Below are 16279 nucleotides of genomic sequence, written 5' to 3'. Positions count from 1 at the left end.
AAAAAAATCTGGAAATAAAAAAATCAAATTGGCGCTGGTAATAAAATTTATTAGAAATCAAAAGAGTGTTTTAAAAAAAAATGTGTAGAACCACCGTGAAATATTGTACTACAATAAAACTACTTTGTGTTAATTATTTAAAAAGGAAATTTATATTGTAACACATAAAATAGGTATAATATATAGATATAATAATATAATGTTAATGTTAATATCAGCTAAATATATATAATTATTTTTACTACAATTTATTAAGTCAGTTTTATATCTTATTAATATAATATTTTCTTGTTATGTATGTATATACAATTTAAATGTATAAAAAATGCTTATAAAATAAACAATATATGAAGCTAAAACAAACTGTTTAACTAAATGAATGAATTTGTGTACAATCGTTTAATTTGTGTAGCTTTAAAATTTCTTGGATTATGGTGAAATTTTTGTGTTGATATTTTATTTTCAATACATTGGTCATCGTAGTATAATAACAATATATTTTTATACAAATTAAGCATATTATTGTGAATTATATATTTACATGATCAGTAAAAGAAAAAAATAAACATTATAAAAAATTTTAAGTCAATAAAATACTAAGCCATCTTTTTTTTATGAAAGATAAGAAATAGGACACAAAAAGGAATATTTTACATACAAAATCTTTCAAGATGCTTCCATATTTTTTAAAGAAATAATGTAGAGAAAATTTTTTTATAAAAAATTATTTTTTTTTTACTTGGCAAGAGGAAAACTTTTCTGTCATAAAACCAAGCAAAAGGGATTAATTGCTAGGAACATAATTTAATGCTAGCAACATAAACTGACAAATATAGGGAGATATAACTTATATAAAATCTTTTAATCAGTCATAGATTCACTACACTCCTTACAAACTATTTACAAAGTAATGTATTTTTTGCATTCTATCTCTGTTTTATTGTTTACTCTTCATTTATAAAAAAAAAGCACGTACACACTTAAATTATCACAAAAGTCTAAATGGCATCTAAAATTTTTTTTAAATGCACAACTGCAGCAAAAGTAATAAACTTGTAAACCCGTATTAATTATTTAGAAACAATCTTGTGCACATTAGGGTGAAAGGGTATGCGAGTAGAGTTTGTATCGTTATGCTAATATTAAGCGATATTTTGGTATATTGGTTGATTTTTATCTCTTACTACTAACTAATTTGGTTTCTTTAAAACTCTTCACAAATTAAGAATTTCAAAAATTTGCATTTATATATTTATATTTTTTTTTTCTTTATTCTAGTATAATTTTTTCGTGAGATGCATATTTACTCTTAACTCTACTCTTAATACCCAAATTTTGCAGGGTTTTTTTTTTAAATTTTTTTCTATGTGTAATTGGAATAGGAAAATATAGAACCTACGTGGAATTTATTCAAGATGGCTGCGAGGTGTGAAGGTAAGGGGATAGGTCTCTGGAGGCAAAGCTACACAGGCTGGGTACATTTTGATACAGTTCTTATCTATGCTTGAGATGTTGAAATTCTGCATGATGCTTGCGAGCATTACAAAACCAAAACCTCGAACAAGATTCTGACCGATACATGTACGTTTTCCGATACTGAATGGCAAAAAATGAGGTAAGTTCTTCTTCAAACGATACCTAGGCTTGGTTGCACCATCACTTGCGGGCTCTTCGTCGAGAAAACGTGTCGGATCAAATTGTTTGGGATTATCCCAATACTTCTCGCTTGTGTTTAGCTTGTAATTATTAATGAAGACTACTGTGCCTTTTGTGATGCCATAACCCGATATGGTTACATCTTCGGTAGCCACGTGTGGCACAATTGGTGATGAACTATAGCGCAATGTTTCAAAAAGAACTGCCATTGTGTATGGGAGATCTTCCTTGTCGAATAGCGTCACTGGGCGTTTGCGTTCGGTCACATGATCAATTTCCGCTTGGATTTGTACACCAACATGGGGATTGAGAGCCACATAACCCAGGGATATCATTACAAGATTTCCAATTGCCGAATGACCCCCAATGAAATCTTCCAGCATGTAAATAATTGTATCTCGTGTCACGGAAGGATCAGCAATTATGCTCTTCAGAAGGGCATCTGTGAAATCTGTCTCATCTTCCTCTACATCCAAGGAAAGCTCTCGATCCTCAATGATTCGCCTAAAAATTAAAAAAAAATTTAAATTAGGACAAAATAAAAAAAAATCTTTTGTATAAAAAATTAATTGAAAAATATAAAATAACTCACTTTAGAATAAATTTCCTAATTTCCGTTGACCAAGAAGAAATTCTATTGAGCAATTTCAAATAGCATGGAGATAGCCAGGGCAGGAAATCAACAGCATATCCTTCATTGATGTCCCAAAAAATCTTATCGAAGCAGTTGACCACCTTTAGGAAATCCTGATCTTCGTAGTCAAAACGAATGGAACACATATAGTGGCAGAACATATTGGCAGCAGTAGTCTGAAGAATTTCCTTCACGTGGAGTTCTTTTCCGCTTCCCACTTTAGCCGTAAGAACCTTAAGGAATTCCGCCATTTCAAGCCCACCAATGTCGCACATTTTGCGGTAGTAGTCTGAATTGTCACGCGGGGAGCAGTGTCTCCTTGCCAAATTACGTCGTTTCTGTTGCAAATTGGACCAGTCGCATAAGGCTAGTGCTGTTCAGGGAAGATACGAAAAAAATCCATTTGCTTAAATCCAAATTTAAGATTCAGAATTTTTTATTCATGATCTCCCAAAGATCTTCCGGAAAAAAAAGTTTTTTTTCAATACATTTCTCTGTAGGTCAATCGGTACAAGGGGGAGGTTACAAAATTCAATTTTTATTTGCAAACTCCGTCGGATTGTCCCCCAAGGAGAACTGAAACGTCTCCGCGTGCGTCTCGTCGCTTGGTTTTTTTTAGTTTAGAGATTCATTTAATCATCAATATCAGTGATCGTATTTATTCTAGAGACCTTGTCTGTCTGTTTCCTCTTTATGCGACATTTTTTCCGTTTAGCTCTCACGCGCTGAATTTTGATAGCATGATAATTTTCTTTTTTTTCCTAATTCCTCTTTTTCCTGCTCTTTTTTTGGGGACTTTTCCTATCTTAGACAGACGGGATCACAAGTTTTACCCAAAAGGTAAGTTACCCATTTTTTAAAATTCTAATTCTTTCTTAAATGTAATAAAATACAATTCTTTTATTAATTCAATATTCAAAACAAAAGTGTTATGTACATTGCACATACATAGTGAAAAGTATATAGAAAAAAAATCTTTTGCCACTCACATTGCTACGCAGGGGAAGTTAATCCAAATGGATGAGAGTACAACACTTGTATTTTTAATCCAATTAAAAAGAATGTAATTAAAGCCATAGCTCCATTACAAAAATTCTCTCAAGTATGAAAAAAACATTAGGACTTGGAGTATTATTTACTTTATGTATTATGTGTATGAAACTAGGCTTTTAAGAACAAACAATCATCATCATTATTTATGTGATTAATAAAAGTAAAATAAATATCAGAATGATGGAGCAGGTGTATTGAAAAGAAAAATTTTAATGCGTGCACGTTATCATAAATTCAAAACATCACTAGTAAGGAAACTAATGACCTAATCTCTTCACTATGATGAATTCTCATTTCACCTATTCATTATTACCCACCCGAGGCCAAATAAAAAGAAATCTTTTCTTTGTGCAGATTGTGTGCATCAATATGAATTTCCGGAAGAAGTATTATTCGCAGAGATTTTTTTTCCACTAATCTGATTAGTTCGACTATAATTTCATTATACTTTCTTGTTTGCATTCTCCCGCCAAAAAAAAACTTACGCACAAGCCCGTGGCACCAATGAATGTTACCATGGAATGCTATACTACAGTTTGCAATTCGTGCACTTGATCAAATTACAAGAGAGTCACAATTTCGTTGAGCTAAAATCCATTTTGGCTGGTATATATCCCTCCCATATTCATTCAAGTCAATAAAGAACAATTAAATTGTATTTCAGCACAATTTTTTTTTACTCTAGCTGGCTCTCTGCCTTTCATTCAACGTCTTGTCCACCTTGCCCACTGTTTTTTGTTTCCTTCGTGGAAATTCAATCTGTGGCATTTTCCTATAACCCACTTTGCTATCAACTCTTTCATTCAAATTTTAAAGAAAATTCTAAGAAGATTGTTAAAATTGCAAAAATTTAAGAAATAATTTTAAATTTTTGCATAAAATAACGTTTTTTTTTTTAATATTTTTGTACTTCTTGATTCTTATTTTACATATTTGATAAAAGCCTTTATATTTTTCTTAACTCATTTTTTAAAGAAAAATCAAACCACAAATATTCATTCATTGTGCGTGAAGAGTATTATGTTGCGCTTACGTCTATCGCCGAAGAAATATTGTTGCATGTTTAGAATTAAATAAGCGTCGAAAATCAATGAAGAAATTGAGAGGAAAATCTTCTAATTGATTCTCATCGTGATGCACTTATGTATTTTATATTTATGTAAAAAAATGTAAGGGTGTAACGAAATTATATACCTTCTCTATATTGTTTTAAAATAAGAATTTTAGCGAGAAGACTGTGAGTGAGATTATAATAAATAAAACATCGAGCTCTAAAGAAGTACCCCATGGTGGCTAAAATTATCTTGGATCTTTCAATATTTTCTGGAGTGTTGGGAAAGAAAGACGAATAATTTTTACATTATTCAGCATTTCTAAATAAGAATAAAATCTTTGGTGTGTTGAATGTATTTTATTCGAATTGCAATCGAATTTTATTCTTGAAAGAAACTGTGAGTGCTCCGGACGTGTGATAAAGAAAAGATGTTAAAAACAATACCTACTTAGAACAAGCTGTGTTTAATTTTATATTTAAATTAAATCAGTTCTGATGTTCGCGTTTACTGAATAACTTTTACTAAAAAAAAAGCTTAAATTCATACCGGTTCAAACTCCATTTTTTATTCCAATAAAAATCAACGATATTTCAGGACTTTATTAAATTTTTTAGGCAATAATTAAGATTTGTAGGAAATATGAACTCAATTCAGTCGCATTAGTCTGGAAAAATTAAATGGTATGTGTGGAAAATTTGCAAAGTTGTGCGTGAAATTAACGCACTTCAGCAATATTATTTCCGTTTGGTAATAAACTTGGCTCACAGAGACAGTGTGAAATATGTGGAAGACATGAAAAATTTCAACCTCTTTTCACCAAAATGTTCTAGAAAAAAATTCTTAAACAATTACTGATGGTACTTACAATTGTTTCTGTCACCACCGAAGAGTTTGTGAAAGCGTAAAAAGTCTGGGCGTCCTCCGAAGAATTTTCCATTTTGACTAAGGACCTCCTGAATGAGTTCGAGATTGTTTGCGACGAAACATCTTGTTGTACCCAATGTGAGACTATATGCATCACCATATTTGTAGCTGAGCTCCGTGAAAGCTTGGAAGGGATTTTCATGTTGTCCCAGAAGTGCAAGATTTCCAAGGATTGGCCATGGTGCTGGACCCGGAGCTTGATCGTATTCTTTAACCACGGGCTCCACCGAAAGGTGATCTGTAGACTGACGATTTTTATTCTTCGTAAATGGCACGGATGTGATGTACACTTTACGACGCCACTCCATAAGAACCCGGATGTAGCTCACAATTAATGTTACAAAGAGCAGGATAAGTGTTAGCACTATACCGGCGGCCATTGTCACAAGAAACTATTGTAATTGTCCTTTTTTTTTAAAAATTTAAATTGGTGAAAATTTGCAAAGCTCAAAAAATGTGATTTTTTAAAGCAAAAAAAAACTATGAAGAATTAGCTCAAAGATCAATTAATTTTCTTGAACTAAAACGCCACGATAACTCAAGTGAAAATAATGTGGATCAATAAAGTGATATCCTGTGATACGATATAACCGACTGCTCTTTAGTCTCACAATCCCCAGAGGTGACTAAAACGTACACTGAGTCTTTTCGGTGACTACCAATTGCTTATATATGCATCCCCGAATCGAGTCTCTCTGCGCTTCTGTTTTTGCCTTTCATTGATCATTTTCTATACACATTTGTAATGCTCGTTGGGTTGGGGTATAAAGAAAATCCAGAGAGTGTATCTCAATAATATACATATAGCCTACAGTCGATATACACTCTCTGATATCGCTATGCGGGATATCATAATAAATAATACATTGTTTGTGTATTGATCACACACTCTTCGCGCGTCGTACTACATAAGACCTTAAGGAAGATGATAAAATAAATAACCAACATATACCTACCTACTTTTAAATGATAACGAATATCACATTAAGACGATTTTTTAGACAAACGATCCATATCAAATTGATATATAGGTAAGATCCTTTAATGACATTTTTCCTTTTCATAAAATCTTTCAATCCTTTTAATCATATAATTTGAGAAAAGTTTTCTTGAAAAGTGTGCTGATTAATTAAAGACCACTTTTATTTTACACATTTATTCCACTCTATCACCATTACACATGACATCTCTCATCTGACATCTTCCGAATCATACCGAACCGAATCATACCGAATCTGCACAGGGTGCATCACCACATCCCTCCTTTTCTCCAAGCAGGTTTCTCATGAGTACGCGATCTCCCAACTCAAGCTCCGCTGGCCTCGCACCTCTCTTTTTGTCCTCCCTTTCCTTTCCTTTTCCTTTTGAAATTCGATCTTGGTCTCTGAAGTCAGAGCTGGGAGGCATTGTAGAGACATCACTCAATGCAGGAATCTTACCCCGAATGGTACGTCCAAAACAGAGTTCTGTTGGGGTTTTTCCGGTAGTAGCATGAGGCGTCGTATAATACATTAGAAGATATTCTTGCAAATCACTCTTCCAATCACGTTTCAATGCCTGACTGATTTTTAAGCGCTTCACCAACGATCTATTTTGGCGTTCCACTTCCCCATTCTGCTGTGGCCAGTAAGGTATCGTTCTGTTCACGGTGATAGCTCGCTGTTTGCAGAAGGTCTCAAACTCTTCACTGAGGAATTGTTTGGCATTGTCCAGCGTTATTGTTCTAGGGTAACCCATTCTCACGAAAATTCTCTCCAACCGCCTGATTGTTTCCTTAGCAGTAATCTTCATCATAACTTCTACTTCTTTATAACGACTGAAGTAGTCGACAATGACGAACAGATATTCTCCAGTAGGTAGAGGTCCCATGAAATCTACTGCTATATCAATCCAGGGTCCTTGTGGAAGCTGCCTGCGTACCATCGGTTCCGGTTTGGACGGAGTAGACACCAACTGACATCCTTTGCAGCTCCTCACAAACTTAGTTACCTCTGTGTCCATTCCAGGCCACCACACTCTATCTCTCAATCGGCGTTTCATCGTGGTTTCTCCTGGATGTCCTTCGTGAGCAAGTTGCAGCATACGTTGCCTCAAAGAGGTAGGTACCACAACTTTTGTTCCTCTGATGAGAATATCTCCGATGCAGCTGAGTTCCATCTTGAAATGTTGGTACAATTTCACTTCAGGCGCGTGCCATTGATCCGTTTCCAAACACTGACGTACCACATGGAACTCCGTGTCATTCCTGGAAGCTTCCTCAATCTCCGAAATGTCAATGGCTGCTGATTCAATGACTGCTCTGATAAAGAATTTATCCTCCTTATCAAACCCTTTCGAATCCCTGCTTTCCGTCAACCGTGAAAGAGAATCAGCAATGTTCATGGATCCTTTCTTGTAGATTACTTTGAACCTGAAGGATTGCAGCCTTAGAAGCCACCTTTCAATTCTCGCACAGGGTTTGGTGGTCGGTTTGAAAATAATCTCAAGTGGTTTGTGATCTGTAACCAGTTCAAACACTCGTCCAATCAAATAGACACTGAATTTTTCAACTGCCCACACCAATGCCAATGCTTCACGCTCAGTCTGACAATATCGCCGCTCTGTATCCGACAAACTTTTGCTAGCGTAAGCAATAATATGTATTTTATCCTCATTGCTGCTGTCAATTTGTATCAAAACAGCACCAAGAGCAACTGGAGAAGCGTCCGCGATAACCCTGGTGAGCAATGTATTGTCAAAGTAACTGAGAGTTTCCGCATTGCTCATCATCTCCTTCACAGCTTGAAATGCCTTCTCGTGGATCTCCTTCCACTCAAATAAGGTATCCTTATTGAGCAATAATCTCAGAGTGTGTGTGACAGTAGAGCAATCTGGTAGGAACCGACTCACATATGTTACCAACCCGAGAAAGCTTCGCAGTTCTTCCTTGGACTTTGGAGATCGAAACTTCCGAATCGCCTCAACTTTGCTCTCAGTAGGATTTATCCCCTTCTCAGACAATTGGTGTCCCAAAAATTCCAACTGGCGCACCTTAAAAACACATTTCTCCTGATTCAACAGTACTCCATGTTCCTTTAGTGTTTTTAGAACCTCCTGTAGGGATTTATCATGTTCCTCCTCCGACGACCCAAAGACAACGATGTCATCAATATAATTCAGGGTGTTACTACATCCTGACAATATTTGCTCCATCGTCTTTTGGAAGATCTCCGGGGCACAAGATATGCCAAACATCAATCTTTTGTACCTGTCTCACAAATAAATAACAACTCATAAATATTCCTCAAATTTTTATTAATCTCTTGTCCATTATTTAATATTACTCTTCATACCTGAACATTCCCTTGTGGGTGATGAATGTTGTAATCTTTCTGCAAGCAGGATTCAACTCTATCTGATGGAATGCATTCTTCACATCAAGCCTCGAGAAAAATTTTGCCTTCGTCAATTGAGGCAAAAAATCCTCAAATGTCGGCATGATGTGGTTCTCGCGCCTCACAGCTTTGTTGGCTTGTCTCATGTCGATGCACAATCGAATGTCACCATTATCCTTGGGGAGTACCACCACAGGAGACACCCAATCACTGGGACCCTCCACTGGCTCAATTATATCCGCCTTCAGCAATTCATCTAACTTCTCCTCAACTTTACTGAGAAGAGCGATGGGTGGCCGTCTTGCATGTTGATTTACTGGCGTGACATCTTCATCAATGGGAATCATCAGACTAATTCCACGGATTTTGGGAAATGGTTTGGATCCCTGTTGAGCTTGCACAGCGCAAATACCACTATGTTGCTTACTTGGCAATCCCAACATCAAAACTCCCAAGGCCTTGGCTGTTGCCTTGCCCAAGAGTGGCTGAGATCCCCCTTTAACAACATAAAATGTCGCCGTGCTTTTTAACTCCCGATTAACATCCTGAATCACTACTTCTGCTTCAAACGATCCCAGAATTTCCAAGGGACTCGACTGTGCATATGCCTTCAGCTGTTTGGTGACAGATTTCGTCATATTCTGGGCAAATATCCCACTCTTCTTCAAGTACTTCCACGTGTTCTCTCCAATAATGTTGTGAGTGGAACCGGAATCAATTAGCATCTCAATCAAAATGCCACCAACCTTGCACCAGATGTATTCATCACCATCCCCCACATTGAATATAAATCCATCGTTTCCTTCCTCCTCTTCTGAATCATTCTCTTCACTCACATGATTCACTTTTGCAATCTTCGATTTGGGAGTTGATGCGTCTTCTGCATTTGACCGTTTGAGGTTTTGTGCTCGTCGAGTGCGACATTTCCTTGCAAAATGCCCTTTGATGTTACATTTGGCACAAGTTTTCTCCATGGCTGGGCAATTTGGATCTTTCGCCGTGTGCCCGGATCTACCACAACGAGAACATTCATCTTTTGTGGTGAAATGCCCTGCCTGAGCTTTCGGTCTCCCTCCATACTTCTGTTTCTTCTCTTGTACCGCATTGAGGTCACTCTTCTCCAGATTCGAGCCTGAACCTTCACCAATCGTACTCGACTGTTTGCTCATTTCCTTTGCTTGAGCTTTAGCTGCTTGGTATGCGTGTATATACTGAAGCAACACATCCAAATCATAATTCGGTTTAGCCATGATTTTCTGCTTCAACTCTTCCGGACACAACATTATGATCTTGTCTATCTTTGCGCTGGTTTTTGCGTCGCACTTCTCCGATTCAAAGACACACTTCTCGGCTTGATGCATTGCCCTCAGAATCACCTGTTCCAATGATTCTTCTGGTTCTGGCATGAGAGACCAAAACATTTGCCTCTCATAGGAATCGTGTCTCTTTGGTGCAAAATGCTCATCCAGCTTTTTCAACGCAATTTTGTACGGATCATTATCGTCATCTCCGGGTATATCTGCACCCGGGATTTGGTAGAATACCTCTCGTAGGTCTGGACCACCATACGCAAGCAGCATCCCTTAAATAATAGTCATTCTTATAACATTTGTTCGGCTCATAGGCCTTTCTTTAAACTCACCTTTTAGTTTCTTCTTATCTGTCTCTGCTGTTGCCAGTGCAACACTGAGGAATCCCCTCTTGAACGTCTCCCAATTCTTCCGATTCTCATTTGGGGACAACAATGACCGTTTGAATGGCGGTACATTGTATTGATTCCCATGATCCATGATCTTTTCTTTGTCAATTTCTGTAAAAGAAGAGAAGAAAATCATTAATTTCTTCCCTACTTATTGCTTTTTCTTTCAATTCATTTTCTTGATAGTCTCATTTCATTCATTCTTTCATGAATCCTATCACTTAATTTTCAATCTTTCTTTCATTTTCTTAGTATTGATAGTTCCATTTTCATTCATTCTTTCATGACTCCTATCGCTTAATTTCTCTACCAACAGTCTCATTTCCATTCATTCTTTCATGAATCCTGTTGCTAATTTTCTCAACTTCTGGCAGTCTCATTTTCATTCATTTTTCTAATGAATCCTGCCTTTTTAAACTTTCTCTCTCTATCTGGCAGTATCATTTTAGTTCATTCCCACAGAACCCTGCCAATTTTGTGCATTCTGTTTGCCCAGCTTGTGATCTTACAAGCTTTCCGGAAACTTTCCGTGGTGCACAAAATTGTCAAAATTTTTATATTTCTGTATTTTTTTCTTTAATTCACAATTAATTATCACTCCTGATCCTTTTCTAGGGGGTCAGGAGTTAGAATTTACATTAAAAATACCACTAAAATTAATTTTTCATGCTGGTTGAATAACCTAACCTCACTTTTCCGCACATGGTTGCACAAAATTTTCATATCTTTTTTTCCACACGTGCTTTTTCATTTTCTCACTTAATTTTCGTACTGCTTACCTTTTTCCTTGATTTTCCTCCGTCGCCAATTGTGCTGATTAATTAAAGACCACTTTTATTTTACACATTTATTCCACTCTATCACCATTACACATGACATCTCTCATCTGACATCTTCCGAATCATACCGAACCGAATCATACCGAATCTGCACAGGGTGCATCACCACAAAAAGTAAATGTGCAAAATAGCGGAAGCCATTTTGATTTCAAAAACGGTATAAACGGAAATATCTTATACAAAAATTTTAAATGAACAATTTTTATACGGTAAAAAGGGATGAATGATCACTACGAGTAGCAAATTGCATAATTTTCATCCCAATTTAATTGAAATCTTACTAAAATCGATTTTTTAACGGAAGATTTTATGTTAAAATACATAAAACAAATTAAGAGCTAAACTTGTGCAACAATTTCAAATCGATTTACTCCATTTTCTTTTTAACGTTACAAAATGGTAGCCTTAAAAAAAGGAAAACTAATTTATTAGTGAGAACAGTAGTCTTAGTGTCTAGATCTTTAGAATTAACTTGAATATTACGTCAGGATTTGAAATGAAACTTTTATGTACATTTGCTTAAATCATGCGTCGCCAGAAAGTGTCTTTTTCTCATATACCTATTGTACAATAAATTTGTGCTATATATGACTAACAACGTTCTGACGAGCAGTTGAGGCGGAAGTTGAAATAAATTAGAATAAAAAATCACATTGAAATATTCAGTGGGTAAATCATTAAGATTTGTCTCTAAGGAAAACGGAGACGACACTTTTCTGACTCAATGACTGACTGAATTGCTTACCAAATTAGCTTTTCCATACTGCGGGTATGTAGGCCGTCGAATAAATTGTGGAAATTTTGCCAAGACAGTGAGGCCCCTCCTCTGCCCTTCCTTTAGCACCATAATATAGCTTTTAAACTGGGGTGATCTCTTTTATTGGAATTTTTCCACAATTTTCATCAGCACACTGTGGAAAGTTTCCTCCCAATACTTAACTTGTATACGAAACTTTTATTTTTCATTCTTTTCAATCTCGAAAATGGTAAAGAAGAGATTGAAGAATTTTAAAAGTGAAACAAAAAGAAACGGATGAACTGAAGAGAAATCCTTTTGTTAGAATTTGCAAGTGAGAATAATTTTGTTTTTGTTCTTCTTGAATGTATATAATTTTTTTAGCATATACCTACCTCAAAGTCATCTCAAAGTTTCTCCATTATTTATAATCATTTTGTGGAAAAATAAATCCATTTACAGAGAATCCATTCGATCCATTCAAGAAAATTTTCTCCCTCTCCGTAAATATATTGCGACTTCCGACTATATGTGTGTATTATATAGCATGAACACAGAATTAAAATGCTGTCTTTCGCTTCCCTGATAAATTTTTATTACCCACCAACCGTTTTTCTTTGCTTCTTACTATTCATAAAACAGATTTTTTTTCCAAAGAAATCATTTAAATGACGGTTATTTAAGCAAATTAAGCTCTGGCAATGTCTATCAAGTTTCAAATGAAGATGTATGTAAACCAGTAACTGGAAAGCTCAATCTGGAGCTTTTTTTCTTGGAATGTAAAAAAATGGAATGAAATGGTATTTAAATATATTGGAGGCATGTTGCCAATCTCCATTTTTGAGACAGTCTGAAGGAGTTAAAAAAAAAATTAAAAATTGCTTTCTTTAAATTAGATTTCATAAAAAAACGGCCAAAATCACAGTTAGGGTCAATTTTATGCTCATACCATAGAATCTTCGAGATTTTATATATTTTTTCCGCGTAGTAGAGCAACAGGACTGTTATCCGTTTAACTATGGTGTCTTGAATTCATTTTGGGCAATCCAAAACTTTCTGGAAACTCGTTCAAGTAATTTAAATATTGTGTGGCTGTTGTTTCTTCATATTTTTTTTCAACAAAACTCCTTTATCTTGCAGTCTTTATTTTTTGGTGAAATTTTCTGAGAAAACAGTGTTCATGTTTTTTTATGTATTTTTTTGGAAATTCCCACTCTGAACTTCCAAGAATTAATAATTTATTTCTGAGACAATGTATGCAGTATATTAGTTGTGTTGTATTGTAAGGTTTGACCTCAATACTGCACTGTTGATTGTCGCCAGAATCAATCACTGACTGACTAACTGCTCTACATATAACACTTCCGTATTACCTACTATAGGTATACATTGTATTTGATTTATGTATTAAACTGTGTTGTCTAGAAAGATATATTCGTTCATCTATGAACAAATCTAAAAGAGAAGAAAATTCGAAAATAAAGAATTTTAAAAATTTAGAAAATCTTCTTTATATTACAGAGTTCATTTAGTTCGGTATGCCTTAAAGGATGTAATCCAAAAATTTCAGTTTAATCTAAAATGATCCTTTTCTCATTGCGCAAACTAATACAGCTTCATACTTTTTTTTTAATTATCTGTAAAATAAAAAAAATTCATATTGCTTTCAATAAATCTAAATAAAATAAATAAATGGCCCCTAAAATTGAAAGGATGTGTTTGGGTTGACCTACCGTCCCTTGGCTGACGCAATCGGAAGGATTTATCCTACAGCATCAAAAACATAAAATTTCCGTCAGATTCAATCTGAGTATCTCTCTTGTCCGATCTAAAAATGACCGATCAGATTCAATAAATCGTTAAATGTTAATCAAAATTGTAAATATTTTCTTTTACAAAGTAAATCGAACGTTTTTTTTATTTCGTCTTTTTATCGTACAAGTGGTGCAATGTTTTGCGTCGAATTGTATTTTTATGCACAGACCCCTTCGCACATTTTTATGTCATTTCTTGTTTTTTTGTGTTAACTATATTCAAAAAGAAACACACGGTTTTTTCATACATGAATTCTTATTATGTATGTACGTAAAACGTTGGAAAGATTTCTTTCGTCGACTCCACCGAAAAAAAAAACATTTGAACACAAAAGATGATACGTTATACAAGAAATTCAGTGACTATAAGGTGTCCTAGAATTAAATTATTTGCATCTAGTGTTTCCATCAATTTGCATTTCATTGTTATTCCCAAGTTATTCCAATTAAAGTCTTTTTCTCCCGTTTTTTTTTCCTTAAAAATTCTCACGTGAAGAGTGACTCTTTTGCGTTTGAGCATTGACAACAGTCTTAAAAATTTATTTTAGTACCTATACTACTTGGAAAAGCTAAAGATGGACTAATCAATCTGATAAGGTAATTAATTAATTAAATTAATCTCATTAATTAAATGAAACCACACAAATTTAAATTCTTCTCAAACAAAAATGATCTTAATCGGTCAAGCCGTTTAGGAGATGTTACATATTTAAAATGTAACCATCAGACACACACGCCCAATTTTATTTTCAAATCATTAAGAGCAGGGGTAAGTGCGTGTGCGCCTTTCGGGTCACTTTCAAACTGCAGACAAGATACCCAATGTAACGTCAGCAAAAGTGAAAATAAGGAAATGGCCAGAAAAGCGTGAAAATACACGTCTTAATCTTTGACATGTGTTGAGTTCTCATCTCTCATTACGTCTATGCGTATGACAATTTGTGTCATGAAAAACAGAATGAAAGGGGTTTCATGTGACCAGACTATATGCCTATGTTTGCAAGGTCCAAAGAGATATATGATATATATACACATATTACTATGCTAGGAACCAAATTAAGGGGCATATGTACACATTAGCAATACGATCCAACACATGTCAATGCGTTCATTCATCTTAGAGGCCATTCACAAAAATTATTAATTAACTTTACTACAAAAAATTTTATCAGTTATTAATACAACCTTTTCGCGCCCATAAAAAAGATTTAAACGCACCAGAAAAATATAATTGGTGAAATTATGCACGTACATAGCTAAGAAAAATATATAGCATAAGCATTCAGTTTCATTGTTTATCAAAGATCGGTTGAATATATGCAACTTCTCACCCAATTTCGCATCAAAAGCTCTCACGTTAAAAAGAAAATGTCTCACAGAAGCCAGTGAGAGCTAGAAAAAAACTGTATTTTTTGTCACAGCTAAAGGAGTGCTAAAAGAACATGAAAATTAATGAATTGTAGATATACAGGGAGAAAGAAAAGAAAATCCGTGATAATATGGAAAACAGTGTGTTGGAAAGCTGGGTAAAAAAATATATACAGATAAAGAATAAAAAATACGTTAAAACAATTCTAATAAATTAAAATAAATGAATGTCTGGAAATATTTAGTTGGTCAACCTTATGCCCAATACAGATTTTTTTACGTATCATTAAAATAAAGCGATTGAATCAGTTTTATTGTATAATTTGCGAGTCTAAAATGTCGTCTTAAAAGAAACTTTGAAATTCAAGTTCAGCCTATTCCGACTAGAAATTTTAAATTTTATTCATGTAAGACCAAAAATATACTTTTTAAAGGTCATACACGACATGTACTCAAGAATTTTATATTTTCTTAGTCTCTGTCCGCGTTTTTCTTTCGCCAGAGCACAAATACGGAAAAATCCTTTAGCGCTAATTCACATTAAAAGCTTAAAAGAGCTTTTAAGTATATCACGTAATTATATAGGAAAGTATAACATTGTAAAGCTTTGTTGTGACCCTTAAAATGTAATATACTGGCAAGCTGGATTGGTGGACAAATAAGTAATAGCGATATTGTAATAATAGGGACAAATACTCATATTTAATTCATAAAGTCACAAGAGTAGAGTGTATATTTAATAAAGTCACATTATTTACCATTTGTTAACAGAAGTGACAAGAAAGGATGGAGACGAAAATCCAAAAGATAGAATTAAAATGGTACATTTTGCATGTGAGTGAAATAATAAATTGATATTCCAATCAAATGTACCCCCTTCATCCTATTCCCTCTGTCTTGCCAAAGTCTTCACTTCACCTTTTTCGTTCACAATTACTGCAACGAAAGTGTGCATATTCGGTATGTATATCGGGAGATATTGGCACAGTACAGTTTCCATAAATTTTCATACACAATTCACCCTGTTTTGCAATTAGGAACACTGCTGGGTATAGCTGGGTATAGGTATAAGCCACATTACATTTCCACCGCGGGAGACAAAACAAATTCATATACGTTCCTATCTA

General features: G+C 34.7%; 2 protein-coding genes across 2 annotated transcripts; both read right to left on the bottom strand.

Annotated features, from left to right (window-relative positions):
• Positions 1–36: 36 nt before the first annotated feature.
• On the bottom strand, positions 37–5962 carry LOC129787570 (cytochrome P450 307a1-like). Its single transcript, XM_055823282.1, has 3 exons — positions 5264–5962; positions 2249–2663; positions 37–2160 (listed from the first exon to the last, which is right to left on the bottom strand). The coding sequence occupies exons 1-3, from the start codon at positions 5700–5702 to the stop codon at positions 1407–1409; spliced, it is 1608 nt and encodes a 535-aa protein (XP_055679257.1). The 5' UTR covers positions 5703–5962; the 3' UTR covers positions 37–1406.
• A 584-nt stretch (positions 5963–6546) lies between these two features.
• Positions 6547–11329, bottom strand: LOC129792962 (uncharacterized protein K02A2.6-like). The gene is made up of 4 exons (XM_055832501.1): positions 11175–11329; positions 10339–10506; positions 8655–10278; positions 6547–8569 (listed from the first exon to the last, which is right to left on the bottom strand). Exons 2-4 carry the CDS (start codon positions 10484–10486, stop codon positions 6547–6549), a joined length of 3795 nt encoding a protein of 1264 aa, XP_055688476.1. The 5' UTR covers positions 10487–10506; positions 11175–11329.
• Positions 11330–16279: the final 4950 nt, after the last annotated feature.

This window comes from Lutzomyia longipalpis, chromosome 1 (genome assembly GCF_024334085.1).
Source record: "Lutzomyia longipalpis isolate SR_M1_2022 chromosome 1, ASM2433408v1".
NCBI classification, from domain to species: Eukaryota; Metazoa; Arthropoda; class Insecta; order Diptera; family Psychodidae; genus Lutzomyia; species Lutzomyia longipalpis.
This window is presented reverse-complemented; position numbering and strand designations above follow the sequence as displayed.